This window comes from Balaenoptera acutorostrata, chromosome 15 (genome assembly GCF_949987535.1).
Source record: "Balaenoptera acutorostrata chromosome 15, mBalAcu1.1, whole genome shotgun sequence".
NCBI classification, from domain to species: Eukaryota; Metazoa; Chordata; class Mammalia; order Artiodactyla; family Balaenopteridae; genus Balaenoptera; species Balaenoptera acutorostrata.
The window spans coordinates 38,450,058-38,475,298 of NC_080078.1; the positions used below are offsets into that span (position 1 = coordinate 38,450,058).

The window sequence follows — 25,241 nt, forward strand, 5'->3', positions numbered from 1 at the left end:
ACCTCGGAGCCCCAGGAGCTGGCCTCGGTGCAGGACCACAGCTGGGGGAGGTGAGGGGCGGAGCATGGAAGAGAGAGGAGAGAAGTGGTCATAGGAGGGACTGGCTGAGGAGGGCTGCGGCTAGGGCAGCCCGCGTCCTCCTGTGTCCTGGCAGAGCGCGCCCGCCCCTGGGACCCTGACATGCGCCTGTGAGTGGCAGCCAGGCCATCTCTACAGATGTCTGTGGGTCACTCACTCTCAGTCAGCGGGATGGAGATGACAACTCCGTTGCCGGTGCCCACCCAGAGGCGGTTGCCCGCGATGAGCAGGGCTGTGATGCGCACGAAGGAGAAGCCCAGCTTGCCTGTCCCTGGGGGTGGGGGGAGGCGGGTCAGCGGGGCGGGCTCGGGGGACCCTCCTGCCCCCACATGCCCAGCTGGGGTGGCCCCTCACCCAGCATCTTGCTGACGTAGGGCTCGATATCCACGTCCTGCAGGTGCTGGTGGGTGTGGGCGTGGTAGAGCCGCAGCGTGGAGTCCAGGCGGATGGACACCCACACCCCGTCGCCGATCCACGCCAGTTGCCGTACCTGGCTCTCCCGCCGTGGGTGGGCGTCGAACGACTTCTGTGGGGTCAGGGCAGCCCGTCAACGGGGTGGGGGGACCTGAAGCTGCCATGGCCAAGAGTCCCTGAAGCAGCTCATGGCCACCTTTCTAGGGCCTCTTTGCTCCCTTGGGTCCTGGCTCCCAGAAGGAGCCCCAGCACCCCAGCCCCACCCCACAGCAGTGCCCGAGGGAAGTGCAGAGGGCCCATTCAGACGCCGATCTGCTTGTTTCAGGGAGAAGCAGCAGGTGGGCTCCAGAAAGACGGGCATTCACAGCCCAGCTGCCCTTTTTTGGCCCATGACCTTGGATGAACCAGTTGCTTCCCTAAGTGCATTTCCTTTGACCCCACGAAGCCCCCACCAGAGTCCATTAGGTGTGTGGAAGCCCCAGCCTGCACTTGCCTCAATCTGCATCGTCTTGGGCTGGATGACATGCACCTTGTTCTTGTAGCCGCACCAGACGCGGTCATACACGACGGCCATGCAGCGGATGGAGTGGTGCGGGTGGCCCAGGTCCATCAGGTGATAGTTGCTCAGGTCCCACTGGCTGTCTGTAGAGAGCCCACGACCCCTGCTCAGGCCTGGCCAGGCCGCCTCTGATCACGGTGCGGGTGGTTCACGCCCTGCCTGGACATCAGATGCTGCTCCCCCACCCACCGTGCCAGGCCTCACCTTCACCTCGGTGGAAAATGGCCAGGGTCCCATCGGCCAGAGCCACCAGCACTCGCCCTTTCACGTGCCTGCAATGGGAAGGCGGTGAGCCGGGCTCAGGCTGGCTGCCCTCGGCCCTCCCGACCCCGGCCCCCGGCGGGGGTCACGCACACCAGGCTCAGCACGGAGTCCTTCAGCTTGATGGAGTGCAGACACTTCTTCCAGTTGGCCACAGCCGAGTGCACGTAGAGCCTGCGGGAGGAGGCACGGTGGGTGGGGGCTCGCCCAGGGGACCCTCTCCACCCCGGCCCCCAAGGTCCAGCCTACCAGCCGTTCTGGGCTCCCAGCCACATGGTGGGTGCAGCACTGCTGCTGGCCCCCATGGCGTCCCCGCTGGGCTCCGGCTCAGGCTGCACACCGCTCACGTCCGTCTCCAGCCCGTTCTCACTGCAGGGAGGATGGCAGCTCCAGGGTAGCCCATGGAAGCCCGTCCCTGCCCACCTCTGCCAGTACCCCCCGCCCCCGCTCCTCCCCTGCTGCCCCAACCTGAGAGAGCCCACCTGTCAGGCTGGGCGCTGGGGGGTGGGGCAGGGGCCGGGTCGGTGAAGACGTGCTCTGTGAGGGGCCCAGGCCGCACCGCAGCTGCCTCTGCCTCACTGGGCCCAGAGTCTGGCACCTCCATGGCCTCCGTGGCCTCCTCCGTGGACTGAGATGGGTTGACCTTCCCATTGGCGACAGCAGCCACCTCCCCTGTGGAAGGGAGGGGTGAGCTTGGCTGGGTGAGAGAAGATGGCCGCCCGGGCTCAGGCCCAGGACTCACCCTGGCCCTTGTCCAGCACTGGGGTGTCCCCACGGGAGGAGCAGTTGCTGCGTGGCACGTTGCAGCGGGTGGCACAGCCCACCAGGGTGATGCCGGCCAGCACGCCGTCTGCACTAGAGTCCTCAGGGTTCACGTCGCTGTCCAGGAAGATCTCCCCCGGAGGGTAGTCGCCATCGCTGGCCGCTGGAGGGAGAGTCACAGCCCCGTCACCCCGCGCTGAGAAGCCCCCATGACAGGACCCTACCCAGACCTCCAGTCCCAGTGAGGGTGCAGGGGGGAGGGGCTGTTTGTGATGCCACCCCATCTCCTTGTCACCGGGTGAGTGTCATACAGGGTCTCCTCCTGCATCATTAACAGGACTGAGCAGAGAGCTCAGACAGCTCCTCCCTGGACGCTCCGCATTGACTCCCGGCCAGCAGCAGGGGCCCAGCACTCACCGGGGATGCTGGAGATGCACAGGACATGGGCATTGCACACGGTGAACTGGTCCACGACGGTGCCCGGCTGGTTGGCATCAATGATCACCACTTTGCTGGTGGTCAGGGTGCTGGTGAGGATCCACACGCGGCTGGAGGTGGCGTCCGCCTCGGGGAGCTCCTTTGCCTGTTTCCGAGCACAGGGACGGGCTGGTGCCTGAGCGCTCACTACTGTAGCAGCAATGGGGGGCGAGTGGGGGGGGATCCTGGAATCTCTCAGGATCTAGCCTTACCCGTGGCCTTAGGGGACCTGAATGTCCTCCCTTGTCGCCAGGATGGTGAGAACTCAGGACTGCACATTGTGCCTAGGTGGTGGCACTCACGGCCTCCCTTCCTCAGAGGAAGGCTGAGCGCTCGGTGGTTAAGTCACTGGCCCCCACATCGAGCCGGGACAGAAAGTGAAGCCTCCAGGCACTAAGCCCCTCACACGGCTCCTGGGCAGGCACAGACCTGCTCCAGCCTGGCTGCCCTGAGCCTCCGCTCCTCCTTGCTGCCCCATCCACCGGCTGGGGACCGGGCCACCCCAGTCTCCCGCCACTGTCCCCAGCTGTCCTCCGTTTCTGTCACTCCCACCCAGACTAGTTATAGCAGAGCCATCGGGATGGCAGAAGCAGAAGGTGGCCCTGGCCCTGCCTGCCACTCTGACCTTCTTCTTCTCGGGGGACGCGTGGTTGCTCTTGGTCTCTCCTTCTACTTCCCGGTCGCAGGTCAGAGGGTCGCGGCCTGGCACAGGCTTGACTCCATTCCCGGGGTCATCCTCACTCAGTTTCCAGCCGCTCAGGTTGACGCCCGCGGCACACCACAGCTGGGAGGAGAGGGCCGTGAGGTCCGACCTCACGGGCTTCTGGGGCAGGGGGACCTCTCCCAGCCTCGCGCCTTCCGCGGGGCTCACCTTCATGGTCGGGTCCTTCTCCACCAGAGGGCGGCAGTACACGGGGACGGGCACGTTCTTCATGCGGGTGTCCTCCTGACCCCCATTGGGACTCAGCTGCAGGAACAAGGCAGAGGGGCGCTGTGGGTGCCAGGCCTGGCCGGCTCACATGTGTGGGGCCGCAGTCCACTACCCAGTCCTCCAGGTTTTGGACTTGGGGCCCTGGGTGCGTACGGGGCTCCCCCGGGGCTCCCCGCCTGCGGCGCCCCCCACGCTGCCCTGCGCCCAGCACCTGCTTGTACTTGGCTGGTAGGCTCCAGCCACAGGCCTGCAGCCGCCCGTCGTCATTGCGCACGTGCTCGCGCACCTGGCGGTACTGCTCACGCTTCTGCTCCCGCCTTGCAGAGGACGTGCAGTCGCTGGTGGAGGAAGGGCAGGTTACTGCATCTGCAGGGAGCACGCCTGCCGCCCCGGAGCTCTCCCTCCTGGACCTGGACCGTCCCTGCCGGGCGCCCATCTGACGGCAGGGGGCTCTCCCCAGCTCTAGGCTTGGAGGCCACATCCAGCCGCTGCCCTGGGCCAGCTGGCAGGGACCCACAGCCCTGGTGGCACCTGAAATGGCTGCGGGCTGCCTGCTGGGGGTCACCCGAGGAGCAAGGCGCAGGCCTCTGGGACTAAGCGGAGGGACTGTGGGGGAGCGCAGCCTCTGCTGAGGGACATCCAATGCTCCCACCGGGGGTGGAGGGGTACACACGGTGTGCACGGAGAGGTTGTGACCCCTGATGCCTGGTCAGTGTCCTTCCCACCACGGACCCCATCCCCTGAGCACAGCCGCCAGAGCAGCAAGGTGGAAACCGGTCCTGCTTCAGAGCCTGGAGGGGAGGGGCCCTGGGACACAGGGACTCCCCCTGGGCAGGCCAGCGGGGAAGGGCAGGGCAGGCCTGGGAAACTCACTCATCTGGGAAGAACTCCAGGGGCCGGCTGCCGGCGGAGATCTGGCACATGGCGTGGCTGCGGCGCTGACTGAAGCCAGCCGTGGTGGGTGACTTGTAATGGATGTTCATGGAGGGGTAGGACCGCTTGGCCGGAGGGGGGCTTGAGGAGGAGCTGAAGAGGCGGCTGAAGCTGCCAGCCGAAGCATAGGGGGTGAGGGGTGGCCTGAGGGGAGACCTCCCCAGCGGCCACTGCCAGTGCCCTCCCAGTGCCCCCAACTCACAATTGCCAGATGGTGGACTTCTTCTTCTCCTGGACAGACGGATGCTCTCGGGATGCTCTACAGGGGAGGGCAGGAGGAGAGGCCCCACTCAGCCATGCCCAGCCTGACTCGGCCCCACCCAGTCCAACCAAGCCCCCCTCTCACCGGGCCCCTCTTGCCTCCCTTGCTTGGGACCCTCCCCATGGACACACGGACTGGAGCATCAGACAAGAGGGGCTCCCAGGCGAGTCACCCGTAACTTCCTAGAGAGACCCCGGTGCACTGGCCCCAACAAACCCCAGCATCTCTCTAGCCCAGCAGGTACATCCACTGACCAGGCCAGGGCTGCACCAGAGGCCCAGTTCTGCTGGCCCCCTGCAGGCTCCCACCAGGGAGGACCCGACACCCTTAATTCTCCCGGAAGAGAGGGAGATGTGGGGGCGGTCAGCCTCAATCCCATCCCCAGGACCTCCTAGAGCGACCACAGCTCACAGACGGAGATGGGAGCGTGTCTTCCGGAGCCCCCAGGCGCCTGGAGGCCCACCTGATCATCTCGGTCCACCGCACGGCCTCCTGCAGCTCCATCAGCCGCTCCTTGTACTGGTTGCGCTCCATGAGCACGCGGGCCATCTCCACACGCGTGAAGCGGCGGCGCTGCGCCATGGGGATCTTGTCCTGCGGGGAGAGTGCCGCTGCTCAGCCAGCGAGGGGCCGCCTCTGGGAGTGGGCGCACCCGAGGGCGCTTTCCCACAGAGCTTCAGGCAAACGCAGTGGGGAGGGGTGGGCACAGGAACAGGAGCCACCACTCCGAAAGGGCCCCCCCTTCTTTCCAGAAGGTCACATGACACACTCGAGGGGTACAACACACACAGTGTGCTTTCCTACAAGCTCCCAGACACCCTGGCAATCCCAAATGCCACTGGTCAATGCTAACAGGTGGGACTGGCTCACGCTGGCATAGCAGGAAGAAAGGTTCTGGGGAAGGTCTGGCGAGCAGGACTCTGGTCACTGCCTCAGAGCTGGACACTTGAGGTACCGGCGGATCTGCATGGGATCTGCTGTCCCTGGCAGGACTGTCTCCTTACGCAGCCCTGCTCTGGGCTGCCCTCCCCTAGTGCCCCCACCACCGGCACTCGGAGTTCACAGGAGCATCGGCAGCCCCAGGCCCCCCATCAGGAGGTCAAGGCACCAATCGGGTGCCCTCCATGCCCGAGTGGGAGGGCCTTGGGGAGCCGCAGCTGCCTAATACACCTGCGGCTTTGTTTCTTTCCTAGAGTATTTGGAGGTGAGGGGCTGCGCAGGTTGGGCAAGGTGAACAGCTACAGTTTCCCAAGTGCCTGCTATGGGATCGGCATCCTGTTGCGTGCATCCCACAACCCCCAAAATAACAGTGGATAAGTGGTGAGGTCGGCGTCCAAACTTCACCTTGGCTTAAAAGACTCATGCCTGCTCTCTCTGTAAGGAAGGCGGCCAGGTCGCTGGGCTGGGGCCCCTATTCTGGAGAGGACCTGGGAAGGGCAAAGACCCCTACAAACCCTTCCTTACAGCCACCCCTAGGGCTTTCCTCAGAACATTCCATGCATCTCCGGGGGTTTGTGAGGACAGATGAGGCATCTGAGGGCCTCAGGTACTCAAACTGTTCTGTCTGGGGGGCAGCAGCTGGGCCAGTAAGCAGGGAGACCCCACTTGTGACAGTGCAATCCACATCTGCTAGGACCTAGGTGAGAGGAGGCATCCCGCAGAGAGGGGGCTGGTTCTGACCACACAAAGTCACCGGGGCAGTGGGGTGGGGGGGCTGCTGCTGGGTGCAGTCATCACACAGAAGCGGTGAGGAGGACCCAGAGACCCAGAAGAACTAGCACATCCCCGGGAAGCCCGCCCACACTGCCCGCCCCCCATGCCCACATGTTAATAGTGGAATATACCAATTCTGTACAGAGATAGCTGCTTACATCCTCCACCTCTTCTTTGGGTTCACGGTGGGCAATGATGGCCTCTGACTTCACTCTGCAGGATGAGGAAGGAAGCGGGGCAGGGTGAGGGCCCCACTGGGCACTGGCCCAGAGGATGTGTCCCACCTCTCAGCTGCACTCAGGGCTCTCCCCTCAGGTTCTAGGCCCTGAGCATTCCTGCCAGTGCCTTGGGGACGGGTGGCTCCACACCCCTGCCCACACGTGCCCTGAAGCCCAGCCAAGGAACAGGACCTCAATTCAGGTGGTCAATTGCTAACGGGAAGGCAAGGGCAGTGCTGGCTTCAGGCAGGGCCAGAGGAGACCTGGCTCCCAGTCCCACAAACCTGGCACAGGCGCCACCTGCCTAGGGCCCGCCCCTCACACCTCCCCTTTCCTGTCTGGAGCCAAAGGCACCACTTTGGGAGAATGGGGTGAGGATCAGGCTGGAAGAGAAAGGCCACAGGGATGTGCAGAGTGCTGGGGAGGACACCCCAGAGCTTCCCAGCAAGGCTCTGTGACCCAACCTCGACTGATCGAGGGCTGGGGAGCAGAGGGGAGTGCGGGGGACCCGTAGTGGCCAGAGGCCATTATCCTCCCTTCCCTCCTCCTGAACGAATGTAATAGTGTGAGAGGAGTTGGAAGGCCCCGCTCAGCCGCCAGAGAAAGGACACCCAAGACAAGACACTGTCCCTCATGTGGGATTATTCCCCCGAGGATGGTGGAGACAAGAGGGGAGGGGTGGGTGGCCAACACAGTAGTTGGGTCTGGATGGGGTCGAATATGAGAGGTAGCTCAGGGATGAGCAGGAGGCTGAGCAGTGAGCACGCAAAGTGAGCCACTTTGGGAAGGAATGACCTCAGGGGGTGTGGTTAGCTAGAGAGCAGATGCCAGGGGATTGCGGAGAGGACTGGAGGGGCCTGGGTGGGGCCTGACCCCGCTCTCCACGCCTGGCGGCCCAGCCTCCGTGGGAGCCCCGCCCCTCAAGGAGCCCTGCTCACCTCCTCAGCTCCTCCTCCAGGTCTTTGATGCGGTTCTCCAGTCTAAGTTTGGCCTGCCTCGCGGCTTCCAAGTCCCCCTTCAGCACCTCCTGCTCCCCCGAGAGCTGGTCCACCTTGGCAATGAGGTCGTTCTTCACCACGTTCAGAGCGTTTCTTTGAAAAGGCAGAAAGAGGGGAGCTCCTTGTGAGCCGGTGTGTACGTTAAGTAATGGGGTTTCAAAGGGGTCTGCCCACCCTGGTGTATCTGAGCAGACACATCCTGGTCTTGAAAGTGGTGAGAGGAGGTGACCACCCCATCCTCTCCCCAGGAGGGGTGAGCTCAGTCCAGTGGGTCCAGGTCCTCCCTGGGGACTGCCCTGAGGCTGGGCCGACGCAGTTGTTACAGGAGCCCCTGGTCCTGGTGGGGGGCTGTCTCAGCAACTGTGGTGCTGAGGAAGAGCATCCTTACTTGGTTTCTAGAAGCTGTGAGTTCTCCAGCAGCAGATTCCCCACTTCCTTGCCCATTCCTGAAACAAAAGGTACGGAGTTATTACATGTGCCTGGTGAAGCCAGACCCTGATGCTTACACCTGCCTCAGAATAACAGATGTCCTGCCAGGGGGCGGCCCACCCCTGGAAGGATGGCCCCCCCGGGAGGGCTGATGTGAGGGGATAAGGAACAGAGGCCCGATCTGCAGGAAGACGCCTGCCTGGGGAGGCCGGGCGACCCTAGGAGAGGCCTCTGCCGGTCTTGAGGCAGGCTCTCCACCAAGCAACGCAGTCAGGAAAGGACCTGGTGCATGCGAGCCCCGTGGGGGTCTCAGACTGGCCTCTGGAGGGCAATGAGCAGGTCTCCTCCACCCCGATAGATGCAGCAGCCCTGGGCTTATATTCTGGAACTCAGTGATGGGCTCTCACAGCTCTCTACCAACATGAAGTCTGGGTACCAGCAGGGCCCGGACGGTACCGTTATGGCCTCTGTGCAACCTCCTCAATCGATGCCCACCCCTGGCCCAGTATCACTGCCTTCCCCCAGCCCTGTGACTTCCAGGCCATCATGAAGCAGACCCTTTTTAGAGCTGCCCCCTCGGAGAATGGAGGTTGGAGCTGTGGTGATGGGGACAGAGAGCCCTGGCCAAGGAGATGGGATGGTCCATGGCAGGTGCAGCCCTCCACCAGGCTGGGAGCAGGCCTTCAGGAGCCAGAGGTGGGAGTGGAGGTGAGGATAGCACTCTGGGGGCTGGTGCCCAGAGGGGATGGCCAGACCCCAAAGTGGGCCCCGCAGACTGAGGTCTCTGCAGGCGTGTCACAAAACCCGCAAAGCACCGCATCTAATCCTTTAGGACTGCCTCGAAGCCCAAGGTCTGTTCCTCTTGTTCACTTCCCTCCTCCATGGCCTAACACAACTGTGAGACGAGATGACCCACGCACACAGTGTGCCCAGCTTAGGGTTCTGCCGGCTGTTTCTATTCTCACCTCCTCGCCTCAAACGTGGCCTGCCTGCCCTTCAGATGGGATGCAGCAGGCACTGGGCTCAGGCCTTCCTGAACTAATGGGGGGGGGCTCAGAGAGGCGGGGGTCCCCTCCTCAGCCCGTCAAGGGTCTGCTCTGAGGGAGTCAGATGCCCGCTCACCACGCCTGCTGGAGGCCCCCCAACCCCCACCCCTGAAGCCACGGACACCACTGCCCCCACGGCTGCCCTACCGGGCTCAACAAAGCAAATGGCTCATGAAGCATGAGAAGGCGTCAGGGAGGCAGAGGAAGCCAGAAGCAGGGAAACACATACTGAAACAGGGCCTCGGCCTTACCAAAAAAATCATCGCGCACTATGGGCGCCGTCCCAGTCCCACGGGAGATGGGCGACCAGGGCGGGAGGAAGGAGAGGGAGAGAGGAGGGGAGAGAAAAGAAGCGCGTTAAGCCCGTGTGATGAGCAGGCGGGGGGACTTCAGGGCTACTTCTCGCTGGGTTAGGGGTGGACACAGGAGTGGGACAGGAGGGGCGGGAGATGGGATGGGGCCAGCTACTCCTTCCAGAAAGTTTACCCTGGGTGGTGAGGTGGAGGGTCAGGGCAACACAACTGACATCTTACACTAAAATCCTGGGGTGGTGGGGTGGTGGGGTGGTGGGGTGGTGGGGTGGTGGGGTGGTGGGGTGGTGGGGTGGGGGGTGGGGGCTAAGGACAGAGGTCTCTGCAAATGAGGGAGAGCTATGACCAGGCCCCGGGTGCCTTTGAACATAGTGGGGAGGTAGCACGGGGATGGGTAGGACCTCAGAGCCTCTGCTGAAAGCAGGAAAGCAGGAGCTTGGCCCATGTGCCCCATGGGGAGAGGACCCCTGACTTCCAGAATGTACCCAACAGAGGGGAGATGCCACAGCGCTGAGCCTGTACTCTGTGTCCAGTTAACTAGCCTCCACCTCTATCGGCTCTGTAGAACCCTAAGAAATGGCCTACAAGGAGAGACCGGGGTCAAGGGCACAGCAGCTCTCCCTCAATTGTCAAGGTCACCGTCAGTGGGCTGGTGGAGCAAACCAAAAGAAGCTTCCGAGCAGCAGTAGGCTGGTGAGCAAAAGCACATGTGCCTTAGTGGCCTGGACCAGGATTGGGAGGGGACAGGCTGCACAGCTGGCGGTGACTGGGCAGCAGCAGTGGGGTGTCTCAGGGTGCCACCCCCTCCACCTGGATGCCACCATGGGGAAGAGGGGCCGCAAACAGACAGCAGAGATACACACCTGAGAACTCCCCTGGGGCCGTGTCCAGCGAAGCACAGAGAGACGGGGAAGGAAGTGACAAAGGTTAATTGGTGACTGAAACCAACAAAATGAAGAAAATCTTATTAAAGAAAAAGCGACGATGATCAGCCATTTCCATGTTGAAGGGCCCAAAAGCATACGAGCAGACGACCCCAGGCCTGTGGGTGCCAAATGCATCCAAGGCAGGAACCCTGAAGGAAAGGGGAGGTCAGATCAGCAGGCTCCTCAGTCCTGGGGGCCCTGGGGCAGGCGAGGGGATCTAAAGCCTGCTAGCCCCTCTACTCCCACCACCATCAGGAGGGCCAGACCCCTGTAAAGCTAACGTGTGTGTGGGTGTGGTGTGGTGGGTGCTGGGCGTCCAGCCTCACAGGCGCCCCCAGAGTGAGTGAGCCACGGACAAGGACCTGGCCTCGGTGGGGGGTGGGGGTGGGGCCCTGGCCAGCCCAGGTCTTAGGGGAAGGGCAAGACCTTAGGTCAAGGGCAACCAGAAGACAAGGCCCTACTGTGCAGGGAGGGAATCACTGAGTCAAGATGTGAGGGGTGGGGGTGCCGCTTGTGCCAAACTGCTCTCCGCTACCCAGCTGAAGACTTGAGGAAATTATACTGTTCTATTTGGTTCATTTCACGCAGAAAGAAATGGTATAAAAAGTCGCCTGACTTAAATGGCAAACTACAGAATCTGTGGAAGGAATTAAAATGATAAAGTGGATTTATCATTTTGATAGGCAGTTCAGAAGTGGATGTGTCCCCTCTCATCTCTACTTCCCAGGCAGCTGCTGTTCACGTTTGATATTCTCCTTCTCAGACATCTTTCTAGGCAGACATCAGTTTCTAAAAAACAAAATCGTGACCACCACTCTCCATCCTCTTGGGCAACTTCCTCCGTTGCACCTCACACGGTATCCTGGGACCCCTTCCACATGAAGGATCCACGATCACCTTGAAAGCTTCAATGATGTATTTCCATATGGAGACGTCCCACTGTTTCCTAGGGCACTGGCTCCTTTGACAGGCATTTCGGGCCTGCACGTTTGTGTGTGGGCACCAGGACACACGCACGGGCTCCTGTGGGTGCCTTGGCCCTATCTGAGGAGCGGTGGTGCCGCTCCCTCCAGGTCCAGCCTGGCCGCACCCTGCCATCAGCGAGGTGGACAGTACCCGCTTCATTTTTGTCAAACGTTTGAGGAAAAAGAGTTAGTTAGGTTTGTGGGTCTCTTCTGTGAATGTCCTGCTTTATCCTCTACTCATTTCCTATTAAAAAAAATTTTTTTAATTAATTAATTAATTAATTATTTTTTGCCTGTGTTGGGTCTTCATTGCTGCACACGGGCTATCTCTAGTTGCGGCGAGCGGGGGCAACTCTTTGTTGTGGTGTGTGGACTTCTCATTGCGGTGGCTTCTCTTGTTGTGGAGCACGGGCTCTATGCGTAAGGGCTTCAGTAGTTGTGGCACATGGGCTCAGTAATTGTGGCTCGCGGGCTCTAGAGCGCAGGCTCAGTAGTTGTGGCGCACGGGCTCAGTTGCTCTGCGGCATGTGGGATCTTACCAGACCAGGGCTCGAACCTGTGTCCCCTGCATTGGCAGGCAGATTCTTAACCACTGCACCACTAGGCAAGTTTCCTATTGTACTTCACTTCTTTTAACGTTAATGGTGGAGACCATATATATATATATATATATATATATATATATATATATACATACACATACGTACATATATATATACACATGCGCACACACACACATATATATTCTTTGGTTTTGGCAATGAAGAGAAGCCCAGATTATGAAAATACTCTCCAATACTCTCTTCCAGTTGTTATCCTTGTATTTTTATGTTTAGATCTTTAATCCACCTTGAAATTATTTTTGTGTTCGGAGTGAGGTTGAATTAGACCTCATTTTTTTCCAAGTGGCTAGTCAACGAATCCAGTACACATATTGAATAATCCATCATCTGGGTGTCTTCAGAAACTGGTGATGGGGGACCAGGCCTCCTGTCACTGACACTTCCTCCAGCTGAGCCAGACTCTGGGGACTCGAGCAGACCCCAGCTCATCCCTCCACCGTGCTGGACAAAGGGCCGGCCCCGCACTCCAGGGCTCCATCCACAGATCACAGGAGCTCTCGGCTCTCCTCAACTCCTGAGGGCTGCCTGCCTTGCCTGTGCCCCTCGTGATGAAGGCTCCAGAAAGGCACCCAAAGGCCCATCACTCCCAAGAATGGGGTCTCATTCCAACCAAAACTAAGTGGTGCCCGAGAGGGCCCCCGCCCGCCAAGCGTTGCAGCGCAAGTGCCTGGGCACTCAGGGTTCTCACCACCAGGTGAGAAGACGATTCTCACTTCAGTCCCTCAGAACAGACCCATCAGATGCACTGGTTAGAGCTTCTCACGTCAGGCACTCCTGTTCGAGGGAACTGACCTCAGGAGATACATCAGACATCATTTCCCTCTCAGGAACCCTGCTGCAACAGACTCCACCTCTACCTACTGACTCAGTCAATGTGGCTCCAGGTAAAACTCACTGGTATGCGGTTTCTAGTTCTCTGCTTTTCTCTCCCATCACGCTTTATGGAGACTCTGGCGTCCGGAACGGTGCTGCCTGAACCACAGGATGTGGCCACATGCTAGAGCATCTGCCAGCCCCGGGGGTGCCGGGATGGGCGGGGGGCAGTCACATGGAGTGAGCACGCACACCATCAGCACTGCACCTGTGGGCGCTGCAGGGGAGGGGACAGCTCTGCAGCCTGGGGCCACAGGGCAAGGCAGGAGACATGGCCGAAGAGACGGACTGACTGGCAGGCCACCCAGTGCCACCAGGTAGCGAGGAGGCCAGTGAGCTCCGGTGATCTCGTAGAACCATGCGAGGCATCACAAGTATAGCAGAAGCATCAGTCACAACAGTCAAAAGTGAAATGACCCAAATGTCCATCAGTGGCTGAATGGATACACGAAATGTGGTCTATCCACATTGGAACATTATTAAGCCATAAAAAGGAATGAAACTCTGACACACTCCAACATGGATGAACCTTAAAGGAATGATGCTAAAGGAAGGGAGCCAGATGGAAAAGGCCACTGACGCGAAATGTCCAGAACAGGCAAGTCTGCAGAGACAGGAAGTAGAGCAGCAGTGCCAGGGTGGTGGCGGGGAGCGACTGCTAGTGGGTACGGGTTTCGTTTGGGGGGCGGTGTAAAATGTTCTAAAGCTATGTGGTGATGACTGCACAAATCCGAACGTGCTAAAAATCACTGAGGTGTACACTGAAAGTGGGTGGATTGTATGGTGTGGAAATTCCATCTCAATAAGGCTGTTAAAAAAAGCACAGCGGTGGTCGGAGGCAGGGCTGCCATCCTGGGTGGGACCTGAGTTCAAGTTCTGGCTCTGCCACTTCACCTCGGTTTCTTCATCTTTGAAATGGAGACACTAGCAGTGTGAGGCATTAACGGTAGCTGTGCATATAAAACACTGGTGTCGCTCTTCTCGTAAGGCCTGTGATGAGTGTTGGAATCTTGTCACATGACGAGACTGAAGAAAGGTACGAGGTGCGGGGGCCCCGCTTCGCCCCTTAGACCTCCTCCAGAGCTCCGCACCAGGAGCGGGAACGCGAAGCTGGGCCTCTGACCCTGACATGGAAATGCAAAACATCCTATGTCTGTGTGTCTTCCTAGGGAGCTGCCTTTTACCTTTTTATCAGGTTCTCAAAAGCTCAAGAAAGTGTGGTGCCCTGCTGTGTAAGCTCTCCAGTGCAGGAGCCCGCACCCCAGGCCCGGCGCGGCTCCAAGGTTCCCCGGGCAGAAAGGCACTCCCTCTAGTGACCACCTGTTACAGCCTGGATCCCAGGTGCCTCCTTCCGGCCACGCCCGGCCCTGCTGGTGTGAGCACATGCAGGGGAGCAACCTACAGCCCATCCCCACGAGTCCACACCTGTCCAGGGGGTTCCCACATCTAGAAAGATCTACGCCCGCAGGTAGCTATGGCAGTGGTATTCAAACCGCAAAAATTAGAATTGATTAGGTAATTCACAGTCACACAAAGATAAGGAAGTTAAAACGTGCAGAGGAATCTTAGTGGTTCAGGGAAATGTTAACATCAGCCACGAAGAAAAGGCCAAAGGCTGCCACCCCACGTCCCAGGTGCGCATGCTGGGGCCCTGGCGCCTGGGAGGGTGTCACTCATCACGGCTTGGGGGCTCCTCTGGTTTTTACTACCTTCTTGGCAATGTCTGATATTACTTTAATATTATTATCAGCATGTATCCTTTTACCAAAAATAAACAAATGCCTAAAAACTGAATTTATATGGTAGTATCTGAAAGAAGAGAAGGATGTCAAAATACTAAAAGTGACTGTCCCTAATGAGTAGACTTTTTCTGAATACTAACAGTTTTTGTATATTTTAAAATATATATTTTTACAATGCTTTTGAGAAAAATTCCATTAAAAATATATACTGCCAAAAGCAGGCATCTTTGTCTTGCTCCTAATCTTAGAGGGGACGCTTTCAGTCTTTCACCATTGAATATGAATGTACTTTACTGAAATGTACACCTAAAAACTGATAAGTTTTACATGATGGTTTTACCACAATTCGATATATACAATTGTGGTCCTATATCTCTTTACATTCTGGCTGAAAAAACTTCTGTTCCAGGCACAAGGCGTGCTGGTGCTAAACCCCCAGATGATGATGCTGCCTGGAGGTCTCCCCACCCTGAGTAAGACAATCAACTTATGAGAACTAATAGGATGCAGGCCCACTGCAAAGAAAGCGAGGCTGTTCCAGCTGAAAACGCCAGCCGGGCCCCCTTCGTTTGCAAGTCAGGCCTGGTGGTGTGTGCAGCTGGCAGGCCGGCCGGGCGGCGCTGTCTACACGGGGACCCGCTTCAGAGACGCCCCGAGTCCCTGCTGCTGCGTCTATCAAGGGGGAGTGACAGCAGCAGAGAGGCTGGCAACAGAAACCCTCAGATGCCAGACAGCTCCGCCTCCTCGGGCAGCAGATGATAAAACATGGATCAAACGTCAGAAGGCAGCCTTCCCGGATTCTCTTAGTGGAGTCGCTACCACCCTGCTTGCCACGTATCCAGTGGAGGCAGCTGCTACCCCTCCCCAAGGAGAAACAAGAGGACCCTTCCTTGGGGTGTGGGGAGGTGACAGACCAGAACCACGGCCCTGACGCCCACCTTGCTGGCTGCTGAGCAGGAGGGAGGGCTTCGGGGACAAGGCCGCTTCTCCAGGCTGGGGCTCCGGACACACATCTGGGCCAGGGGAGCTTGAACCCCGCTGAGAGACAGCGTGACTTTCCTCCACTGCCCTGAGGGCCACAGCCCGGCCTCAGAGCCATGCAGGCTGCCCTCAGGTACAGGCAGACGCTGGCACACGGGGCCTGGCTCGGGCAGGGAGGGAGGACCAGGAGCAAGTCTGCATCAGGCAGGCTGTCTCTGCACCCGTCTCAGACATAGCCTCGCAGGGCTCTCGGAGGGCACTGACGCTGTCTGGGCACGCTCCTCGTGGACTGGAGGAGCTGGCAACCACCACCCTCCCGAAACGTTCCTAGAAAGTGGGCTGCCCAGGGGAGGGGCTTGGAGCAGGGCTGGGCTGAGGGCTACTGGGAATGGGTTTCTTCTTGGGCTGACAAGACGGTCTATAGACAGTTGCTCGAATCCGTGAGCACCCCAAACCCCACCGAGCGGCACACTTTAAGCGGCGAGTTTACGGTAAGTGAATACATCTCAATATTCAGTTTGTAAAAAGAACTTCCTGGCTCACGGAGACTTTGCTTTCATCACAAACCCAACCATAGCAGGGTCCCGGGGACGGTTGTTTTTACCTAGCAGGTCGGCCCCTTCGTCCACATCCCCGATGACCTCGGACCCCGCAGTCGACAGCTCGTGGTACAGGGAGTCAGTGTTGATGCCAAAAGCCTTGTTCACGATCCCCTGGGTTGGGCTGTGGGGACACGCAGCCGAGGAAGGTGGAGTGAGTGGGCAGCACCTATGGACCACACACGGGGACACCCCCGAGGGGCCACTCGATGCCAACACCGCTGGCGCAAGTGCAGGCGTGGCGGGTGGTGGGTCAGTGCCCTGGGCAGTTCTCCCACCTCAAGGGGCTGCGAGGCACCTCTACCAGGGGCACCAACTCCCAGGGTGAGTGCTGAGCCATTCGGGACTGGCTCTGGGCCCAGTGAGCACCTGCTGCCCGTGCGGTCCAGGCGGGGCTCCCGGCCCATGTCCAGCTCTGGGGTGGAGTCGATAATGTCCTGAACATCAGACCACTCGTCACTGCTGCCCATGCCTGGGGGGACACAGTGGAGCCCAGGGTCGGGGGGTGACCAGCAGTTCCCTGCACCACTCGTGGTTGCCCTGGGGCCCCTTGTCCGGAGACCCCACGCTAGGCCACCACAGGCAGGGATGGTCGTGGTGCGGGTTCTTCCCGAGGTGGTGGCTGGATGGGGCCTGTCCCCCAGAACTGTGATCCCATCTGAACAGGCCATTTTTTCCCTCCCTTTTCTCTGATTAGACTGTGTATGCTAGATGACAGTGGTCTACTGTCAGAGGCTGAGTTGTGTCCCCCAAATTCACAGGCTGAAGCCCTGGACCCCAGTTCCTCAGAATGTGACTATACTGGAGATGGGTTTTTAAAGAGGTGATGAAGGTAAAATGAGGCCAAAGGGTGGGCCCTGGTCTCATCTGACTGTGTCCTTATAAAAAGCAGGGGTGGGTCAGACACACATACAGAGGCACGACCACTTGAGGATGGGGCAGCCAAGCAGAGGCCTCAGGAGCAACCAGCCCTGCGAACTGGGAGGAGACACGCATGGTGCTGGTGAGGATGGGGCGCCGGGCAGGCGGGGCGGCCAGTACCTATGCTGACGTTGCGCATCTCCTGTGTGACCTGCACCTCCATGTTGCGGCTGTTGCGCTTCTCCCGCGCTCTCTTGTTGTTCTTGGAGCTGCCGCTGTAGTCGCCCAGAGGTTGCAGGCCCTCGCTGAGGGGCGTGACCGCGGCCGAGGGCACAGAGGACGTGGGCGTGTTGGACTTGGTGCCCGTGGTGCTGGGCGTAGCCGCTGCTGAGGACTGGCCTGACTCGGACATCTCATCCTGCGGACACTGCGGCTAAACACAGGAAGAGGGAAGCTCGTGGCGTGGGTCAGGTCCCCCGGGGAGGCCACAAGGGGTGGACCACACAGGGCCGGCGGGGCCTCGGCCACCACCACGAGGCCCCCTCGCTTGGGGTCTTTGCCACTCGGCCGCAGTAAAACAGCACTCCGTGCCAGAATGGAAGGGACAGGAGGCCACTTCTCTCCTGCTGGGCTGATTCCTCCCAGTCTCTTCACTTGACTCATCCAGCCTCTGGCTTTCCAGGGGCGGCTACACCTTATTTAAATGGCTTGGACCGGGCTTTTGGCTTGCACGCTTTCCAGTATGGGGCTAGACACGAAGCTATGTGGATGTGGCCGGTAACCCCTTGCAGCCGGTGGGTGGGCAGAGCTAAGCCCCAGCCCAGGTCAGGGCAGAGGCTCCCTGGCTGGGAAGGAGGCCGGGGAGGCCGGCGTGCCTTCTGATCAAGTTACTGCTCCACTGCGAGGCCCTCGAGGGCTGGTCCCTCTCGTTCCTGCCTCCTGCCTCCCGTCCTGGCCACAGTCAGGAGCTGTTATGGGTGGGCACCTCCCCAGTTCTGCCAGTGGTGGCCTCCCCAACAAAGAGACAGCAGGGGACGGGTCTCGCTTAACCTCCACGGCCCAACTGAACCAAAGTTTGCCTTCAACACCTACGTAAATGCAAACAAATTGAAACTCGACTTCCACAGAATGGGACGTCCCCCAAATGTTCCGAGAGTGAAAAAAGACCAGATTAGTAAAAACTGCAATCAACTGTTGACCTTAAGAATCTCCCTGGAGAGAGAACACATTGTTTGAATAAATGTGGACAGGAAACAAACATTCCTCTCCTACTGTCTTTCCTGGTGAAACCATCGGGGAACCTCAATAAAAATAGCCTCTGCTCTTCTATGAACTAACATCGGTAACCCCAGACTCACCCCCGACTCACCCCTGAGCAGGTGCTGCGGGGCCCCCGCAGCCTCTTGCCTGGTGCCGAGAAGGGGCACGGCCTCAGGAGGGGCTGAGGCCCATGGGGGCGAGGGGGGGGCAGCACTGAGAGGCCACTCTGGGTACATGTTCCCATCGGTGCCAGATCACATGGTTTCCTCAGAGGACACACTTTCAGGAGAACTTTCTTACAAGAGGAGCTGATGACGGGGTGTCGGCCTTCTCTGTGAAGTTGGATGGATGCTGGGACCAACCCACCCCCACCTTTAACTAGGAAGGGCTGACCGTGCTCCCGTGGCTACCTCCAGGTGACTAGGAGTCAGAGTGGTTTGGGAGCCTTGTGGGATCTGCCTTTTCCTGAGCAGCCTGGTCCCCGCCAGGCGCCGCCTCTCCCTGGGCTGAGACTCCTCTACCCGGAACCTCACATCCTTGTTCTCCTCTCGACAGGGCTCCCATCCCGGCAGCTGTGTCCCTGGGGGACACTTGGTGATGTCTGGAGACACTTGTGGTGGCCAGAGCTGGGGGTGGGTGGAGGCAGGGTGCCCACAACACCCCACAGGGCACAGGATGGCCCCCATAGCTAACAACACTCAGCCGGGTTGCTGAAGAGCTATGGTGAGAAGCGCATCTTGCAAACATTTTTGGTTTGGGTTTGGGTTCTGCAGCTCAGGGCCAATTTGTAAAGAAAAAACCCTTCCTCTTCACAGCACCGTGCATACTGCACGCCTCTGTGGTGGGGCCCCGAGTGCTCTCCCACAGGGAGGGTTACGAGGAGGGTGGTACCTGAGGAGGGCTGTGCTCCAGGCTGATGCACAGGGACTTCCACAAAGACGGCCGGACACATGAGCCCCTGCCTCACAGAAGCACACACTGTCAGACCACCTGACTCAATGGCCACGCTCCCCACCTGTCCGTGATTTGAACACTTTGTTTCCGTGGGCCTCCTGACCCTGGTAGTCACCGTGGGGAATTCTGCGGCATAACCAGGCCTCCCCCTACTCCCCTAGCTGTCTGTCGCCTGCAGGCCACCACTTACCCACGGGACACTCCCCTTGGCCACCACTTACCTAAAGAAACCTGCCAACCTCTAACACCAACGTGCAGCAGTGACCTCCAAATGCAAAGAACCCACATCCCAGCGGCCATGCCTCCCATGAGGAGCCACAACTGTTTGGTTAAAACACTGAAAATACAGTACATAAAAACAAAAAACAAAACAAAAACAACAAAACAAATTAAAAAATTAGAAAAACTTGAAAACCTAGAGCATAAAATAAAAAGAACTTAAAAGTAATTATTAAAAAAAAATCAAACAAAACACACCTATGAACTAAAACATAAAGGACTATAATTTATTAAGAGAGAACGATTTCAGACGACGCAGGAGAAAGAGAGACGCATGAGAACACAGGCTGGCCCAAGGGGCTGTCTGGAGACCCCAGCCTCCCAGCTTTCTGAGGCTCAACGCCCCCGCAGGAGCTTGGGGGTACACGCCAGCTGTGGGCCCCGCCCCTTCTGCCCAGATCCCACTTGCTGGAAGGACAGCCAGTGGCTGGTGGGCACGAGGTGTGCTCACTCCGCGGAACAGACGCAGAGTGAGTGGGGTCGCTTTCCAACACAGCTGGCAGCTCGTGACGACCTCCTGCAGCCCAGCTGGACACTGCGAGGCAGGAGGACAGCTGGCAATGAGTCGCGGCGGGAAGGAAGCTATGGGGAAGCCTGGGCCCACATCCACTGCTCGACCCGGCCCAGAGGGTATCCTCTGATGGCCTCAGTGGGGAATCACCAGACCCAGGGCGAGGGTCTGGTCTCTTCAACAAGCAATGGGGCCTGCGTTCCGTCCTGCCACAGCCTGCCTTCACCAGATGGCTGAGCTCACAGACCAAGACAGGCAGCAAGTGCCCAGGGGCCCTGCACGAGTGCCTGCCCTTGGCCTTCCCAGGGCCCCAGTGCTGGGGATGGAGGGTGGGTGCTCTCACTGCTGAGCTGAGCACACCTGGGACGTCCTCCTTCTCAAACTCAGGCCCCTAGATCGTTAGCACGGGTAGGCCGGTAAGAACAGCCCAAAGAAGAGAAGCTGACCCCTGGCCTTTGACTTTCTCCTGGTTGGAGTGCAAACCTCAGATACTAGAAGGACAACACGTGTGGGGTGAAGCCCAGTCTGGCTGCGAGGCTCTGGGTTGTGTTGGGGGATGGTCACTACGCTCAGCCCTGCCCGATGGGCACACCCTGGCTGTAGGCAGGTCCCCCCTGTCCTATGGGCACGCCCTGGCTGTAGGCAGGTCCCCGAGCAGCCGAGAGCCCCGGCTGCGGCCACACCCTCCTGAATGAATGTGGGGCGACGGGGAGCCCTCACTCCACAGCACGGCTACAAAACCTGGTAGCTGGAGCTGAGCTGCAGCTGGCCGAGGTCACTCAGGTGCCAGTGGTCCCCCGCAGGCATGAGCTTGCCCCCCATCTGTGCACGTACCACACCGTCGGTCAGGGGGAAGACGCTCAGGGAGGTGGGGCGCTCCTTCCTGTTGAAATATGGGGAGAGAAGGAGAGGGGGGGATTAGGCGGTGGCTCCTGAAACAGGGCTGCAAACTCTTTCTGGACATGCAGATGCTTATTCTGCAGCTGGAGCTGCTCTAAAAGACGCCCCTGACCACGGGCTGTAGGGAAGGGCGTGACCTTCTGGGTGGCCAGGCGCACAGGACCTCTGACCGCTCTGACCTGCAGCCGCGCTAATCAGCGTGTTCACCTGCTCAGGGCATCGCCACTCCGCTGTGATCCCATAGAACATTTCCCCTCCGTTACACTGTCATTTATCAGTTTTATTTATTTCCATTGTAAACAGACACCTGCACAGCAATGCCTGTGACAGGCCCTTTGGCATCACAGGCAGCATTGCCTGGTTCCTCCTTGGCCCTACTTCTGCCTCCTGGAGCCAGCCAGGAGGAGTCAACCCTTTCTCCCCTGTTCTTTGTTCCTCGCCCTCCCCCAACACCCCATCACTGTTTTCAGGAGACCTGGGCACGGAGTTTCTCATGGGGTGCTTTTCTCTTGCTCCGAGCATTTTCCCCCGTCACGGAGCACTGACACCACAGAGGCGCCTTATAAAGCTATGCTAGCAAACTGAGAATGTCCAGTGGGCTGGACTGATGCTCAAAGCCGCCTGCTGTGGGCTCAGTCTCTGGGATATGCTCCGCGGGCTGCTAGCGGCGAGGGCACGGAGCCCAGGCCCAGGGCAGACACATGGCGCCCCAGAGCCTGTCGGTGGCTGCATGGAGTCCATGCTGCTCAGAGCTGTTCAGGCCAAGCACCCAAATCCCTGACACACAGGGGCTGAGGTGGGAGGGGTGGCAAGGCTTCCTCAGGGGTTCCACGGAGCCGGGTCCAGAGGCTGGGCTGTCCTGGAGGGAGGACGGTGGCTTCCTCACAGTGCCTGGGGGATGCAGGTGATGGACAAGGGAGCGGAGCGGCCGCCATGACCAGAACTTCCTATGGCTGGCGGGCAGCTGCCTGAGGCATGACTCTGGGAAGGATGTCTCTCTGGGGGGGCCCCAATGGCTCCAGGGCTGTGGGGCTGGGGCGGAGCAGGAGGAGAACTCACAATCTGGAAGCCCCTCCGAGATGCTCGAGCTGCTGGTCTGTCCTGTTCAGGAAGACACTGCCTCCTGCAGAGCAGGGTCCCCGGACCTGTTGGGACCTGGCTGTGCCTCTGAGGACTAAGCTGCGGGAGGGACAGGGCCAGAGGAGGCCTGCAGGGCCGGACAGGTGCCTCGGCCGCTCGGGAAGGCGGTTTCCTGCTGACGACCTCAAGTGCCTCACGCAGCCCTTGTCCACCATGACAGACGACACTTTCTCGGTTAAGAGCTCAGACGTCAAGTTAGAAAGCTCTGGGTCTGCAGATCCATCCCAAGCTCAGCAGCCCGTGGCTCAGTCCTCGCCAGGCTGTTCTCTGACCACAGCCCCCAGGCCCTCGGCGTCTGGGAAGGCAGCCACCGCTCTGTGGGGTGCTCCCTCAGGGCTCCCAGCCCCTCCTCCACCACTGTTCCTCCGCTGGGCTCCCAGTGCCCATATGGGGGTGCCTCTCCTGGGGCCCAGCTCTGACCTCGGTGGGGGATGCACATAAGGGGTTCCTCGGCGCAGGCTGTCACCAGATACCATGGGGTAACGTGACGGCGGGGCAGGGTGGGGCCACCTGCCCCCAGGATGGGAGCCCGTATCCATCGCCCGCCTCCACGACTCTGTGTGCCAACAGACAGCCAGGCCGCACTCCCCGATGGAAATCCTCATGAGGATCGGGTCCCGTGTCCTCTCTGCTGCTCCCCGCAACCACAAGCCTCAAGAGCGTTCGCTGGGTGCTGCTGACTGCCGGCCAGAGTCCATCCAAGGCTCACCCACCGTGTCCTCTTGTTATAGCCCCGCAGCTCCCCCGGGAGACGCCAATGCTCATCCACTTCAGAGGCTACAGCCCGAGGGGGTCACACTGCTCGCAGAGGTCACGCCACTGGCTCTGGGTCCTAAGTGACTGAGCTGGGCTGCCTAACACCAGGCGCAGGGTCTCCACCCCTGCCCGCCACCTCCTGGGGGTGCAGACATGCGGCCCGACCCGCAGGCCGGGTGGACGTTTGATAGTGGGGCCTGCACTGCTACCTGCTTCAGGGCTGCCTCGGGGCCTGGGGCCCGCCTGCCCCTCCTCGGCAGCAGGCCCTGTAAACACCAAGTCCGGAGCCTCCAATCTGTACGATTCCAGCAGCCGTCCGAGCTCCCCCAACCCGAGGCCTAGGGACAGCTGCAGCCTTTACCTTCTCCTCCACGACTGGCGAGGACTGCAGAGCAGTGACAGACAAGGGCCAGCACACGGCGGGGACAGCACAGAGGGCAAGACAAGAAGGCAACATTAGAGAGCAAAGGTCGGGGGCTCTGGGGGCACGTGTGCGCACACGGAGAGGGAGGGCCCCCACGGGGACAGACAGATGTGGAACACGCAGATGCCTATGCAGGATGGACACAGGGCACACAGACACACACCCCCTTGGCTTGGACGGCAAGTTGCGCCCACTCAGCCCCGGGCAGTGGGCGAGCGTCCTTCCCGCGACACTCCTGGCACACGCAGGCACTCACATGTGCAGTGACAGGGCACACGATCGCATACGCCACGTTCATGGGCCCACGCACGCTCACCACCGGTTTTGTTTTATTTTGTTTTAATTTATTTATTTTTGGCTGTGTTGGGTCTTCGTTGCTGTGTGCGGGCTTTCTCTAGCTGCAGTGAGCGGGTGCTACTCTTTGCTGCGGTGCATGGGCCTCTCATTGTGGTGGCTTCTCTTGTTGTGGAGCATGGGCTCTAGGCGTACAGGCTTCAGTAGTTGTGGCATGCAGGCTCAGAAGTTGTAAATCACGGGCTCCAGAGCACAGGCTCAGTAGTTGTGGCGCACGGGCTTAGTTGCTCCACAGCATGTGGGATCTTCCTGGACCAGGGCTCGAAACCGTGTCCCCTGCATTGGCAGGCGGATTCTTAACCACTGCGCCACCATGGAAGCCCTCACCATCGGTTTTATTCTAAAGACACACAGATTCACAAAACCAAGCCAGGACTGAAGGACAACTGTGCCTGTCTGGGCTCAGCAGTGGCCAGCAGCTCCCCGGCACTAATGACGAGCCTCCTCGGGGAGCCGGAGAGTCTAAACTAAGGAGATGGGCAGACACACATCTGTCCCCAAAGGATCCAGAGTTGTGGCTGGAGGGGTACACCCCAGAGAAGAGCAGGCCAGGAGGGCAGCACAGGGCCTTCCCCTTCATCTGCTGCAGCAGCACAGGCCACACTGGGATGTCTGCACTCTCTGAGCCCTAAAGAGGCCAACGCCCAGCACAGTGGGAGAAAGCCTGTGCTTTCTCTCCTTCCACCAGCGTGCCCTCTGGACGTGGGAGGTGTAGCTGCCATCTACATCCATTCGTCTGGAAGTGGGCCCGGGGCAGTCAGACATGCATGGTGGGCCCTGGGAACATCTCCATCACAGCCCAGTGTCCAGGCTGGCGGGGCAGGGGCGGCTGCAGGGCCAGCAGGAGCCCAGAGTCTCATACGCTGTGGCAGCAAGCATGGGGCAAGCGATTCCGTGCGCCACAGTGAGGTTAAATGTCGCCAGCCAGCTGGCAGAGCAATGGAGGCAGCCCAAACGCAGCCCTGCCTCTCTGCTTCCCAAACAAGCGCTGCTCTGGCCACCGCCGCGCAACACACACACACACACACACACACAGGAAGGCACCTCTTCACTGCCAAGGCACAGGAGGGTCGCAGCTGACAGCCCCAGGCTCCTCCTTCCTGCAGGCAGGCATCTCTACCCCCGTGGAGCTCAGGAAGGTGTCTTAGCAGAGAGTGCCCAGGGCCTGGAGAGGATGGACACACAGCCAAGTGCACCCTGGCCTCAGGGACACCCTGAGGAGGATCAGATGGGGACACAAGGCTGGGCAGGAATCTGGGCCAGAGCCCAAACTCTAGGTAATGCCCGAACAGCCAGCCTCTGCAGCCCCAAAACAACACGAGGAGCTCCCAATTCCAGGTTGGCATTTGGTGCAGTTCCTTGGAAATTCCCTCAGTGACTTCTGAGGGCCAGGAGTGAGGCTTTCACAGTGTGTCAGGAAACGGTGGCTTGGAGATGGGTATTTCCTACCTTCAGATAAAACTGGCCCAGAAACAGTATCTGCAAAGGGTTTTGTAGTTTAACACACTCTTTGATACACATTCCCTCACTTAATTCTCAGAGAGCCGGGAGGGTCAGCTAATGACCCCCTGATACCCTTTCCTGGGGCGCACACATTTACAGAAAGAAAGCATCCGCAACGGCTGTATCCCCTACTCCCCACGAGAAGCGGCGAGACTGTCTAAAAACATGCCAGTGGTCCCCTGGATGACCGCCCTTCCT

At 59.6% G+C, this 25,241-nt stretch overlaps 1 protein-coding gene across 4 annotated transcripts in view; it reads right to left on the bottom strand.

Annotated features, from left to right (window-relative positions):
• Positions 1-25,241, bottom strand: part of MAPK8IP3 (mitogen-activated protein kinase 8 interacting protein 3) — a 48,476-nt gene that overhangs the window by 2,320 nt on the left and 20,915 nt on the right. The window contains exons 5-29 of one of the 4 annotated variants that reach the window (XM_007181706.3): positions 20,708-20,849; positions 17,143-17,395; positions 16,471-16,573; positions 16,107-16,225; positions 10,256-10,267; positions 9,333-9,350; positions 7,995-8,052; positions 7,547-7,699; positions 6,522-6,603; positions 5,141-5,271; positions 4,618-4,674; positions 4,356-4,526; positions 3,694-3,820; positions 3,423-3,518; positions 3,177-3,335; positions 2,492-2,657; positions 2,055-2,237; positions 1,795-1,984; positions 1,562-1,681; positions 1,406-1,486; positions 1,256-1,323; positions 986-1,134; positions 433-604; positions 236-349; positions 3-41 (exon numbers count right to left, since the gene is read on the bottom strand). In XM_007181706.3, coding sequence (XP_007181768.2) covers positions 3-41; positions 236-349; positions 433-604; positions 986-1,134; positions 1,256-1,323; positions 1,406-1,486; positions 1,562-1,681; positions 1,795-1,984; positions 2,055-2,237; positions 2,492-2,657; positions 3,177-3,335; positions 3,423-3,518; positions 3,694-3,820; positions 4,356-4,526; positions 4,618-4,674; positions 5,141-5,271; positions 6,522-6,603; positions 7,547-7,699; positions 7,995-8,052; positions 9,333-9,350; positions 10,256-10,267; positions 16,107-16,225; positions 16,471-16,573; positions 17,143-17,395; positions 20,708-20,849 — 2,963 coding nt within the window. The remainder of the gene's footprint in view (positions 1-2; positions 42-235; positions 350-432; positions 605-985; positions 1,135-1,255; positions 1,324-1,405; positions 1,487-1,561; positions 1,682-1,794; positions 1,985-2,054; positions 2,238-2,491; positions 2,658-3,176; positions 3,336-3,422; positions 3,519-3,693; positions 3,821-4,355; positions 4,527-4,617; positions 4,675-5,140; positions 5,272-6,521; positions 6,604-7,546; positions 7,700-7,994; positions 8,053-9,332; positions 9,351-10,255; positions 10,268-16,106; positions 16,226-16,470; positions 16,574-17,142; positions 17,396-20,707; positions 20,850-25,241) is intronic. The other 3 variants (XM_007181709.3, XM_007181707.3, XM_007181708.3) reach the window with 3 other exon arrangements.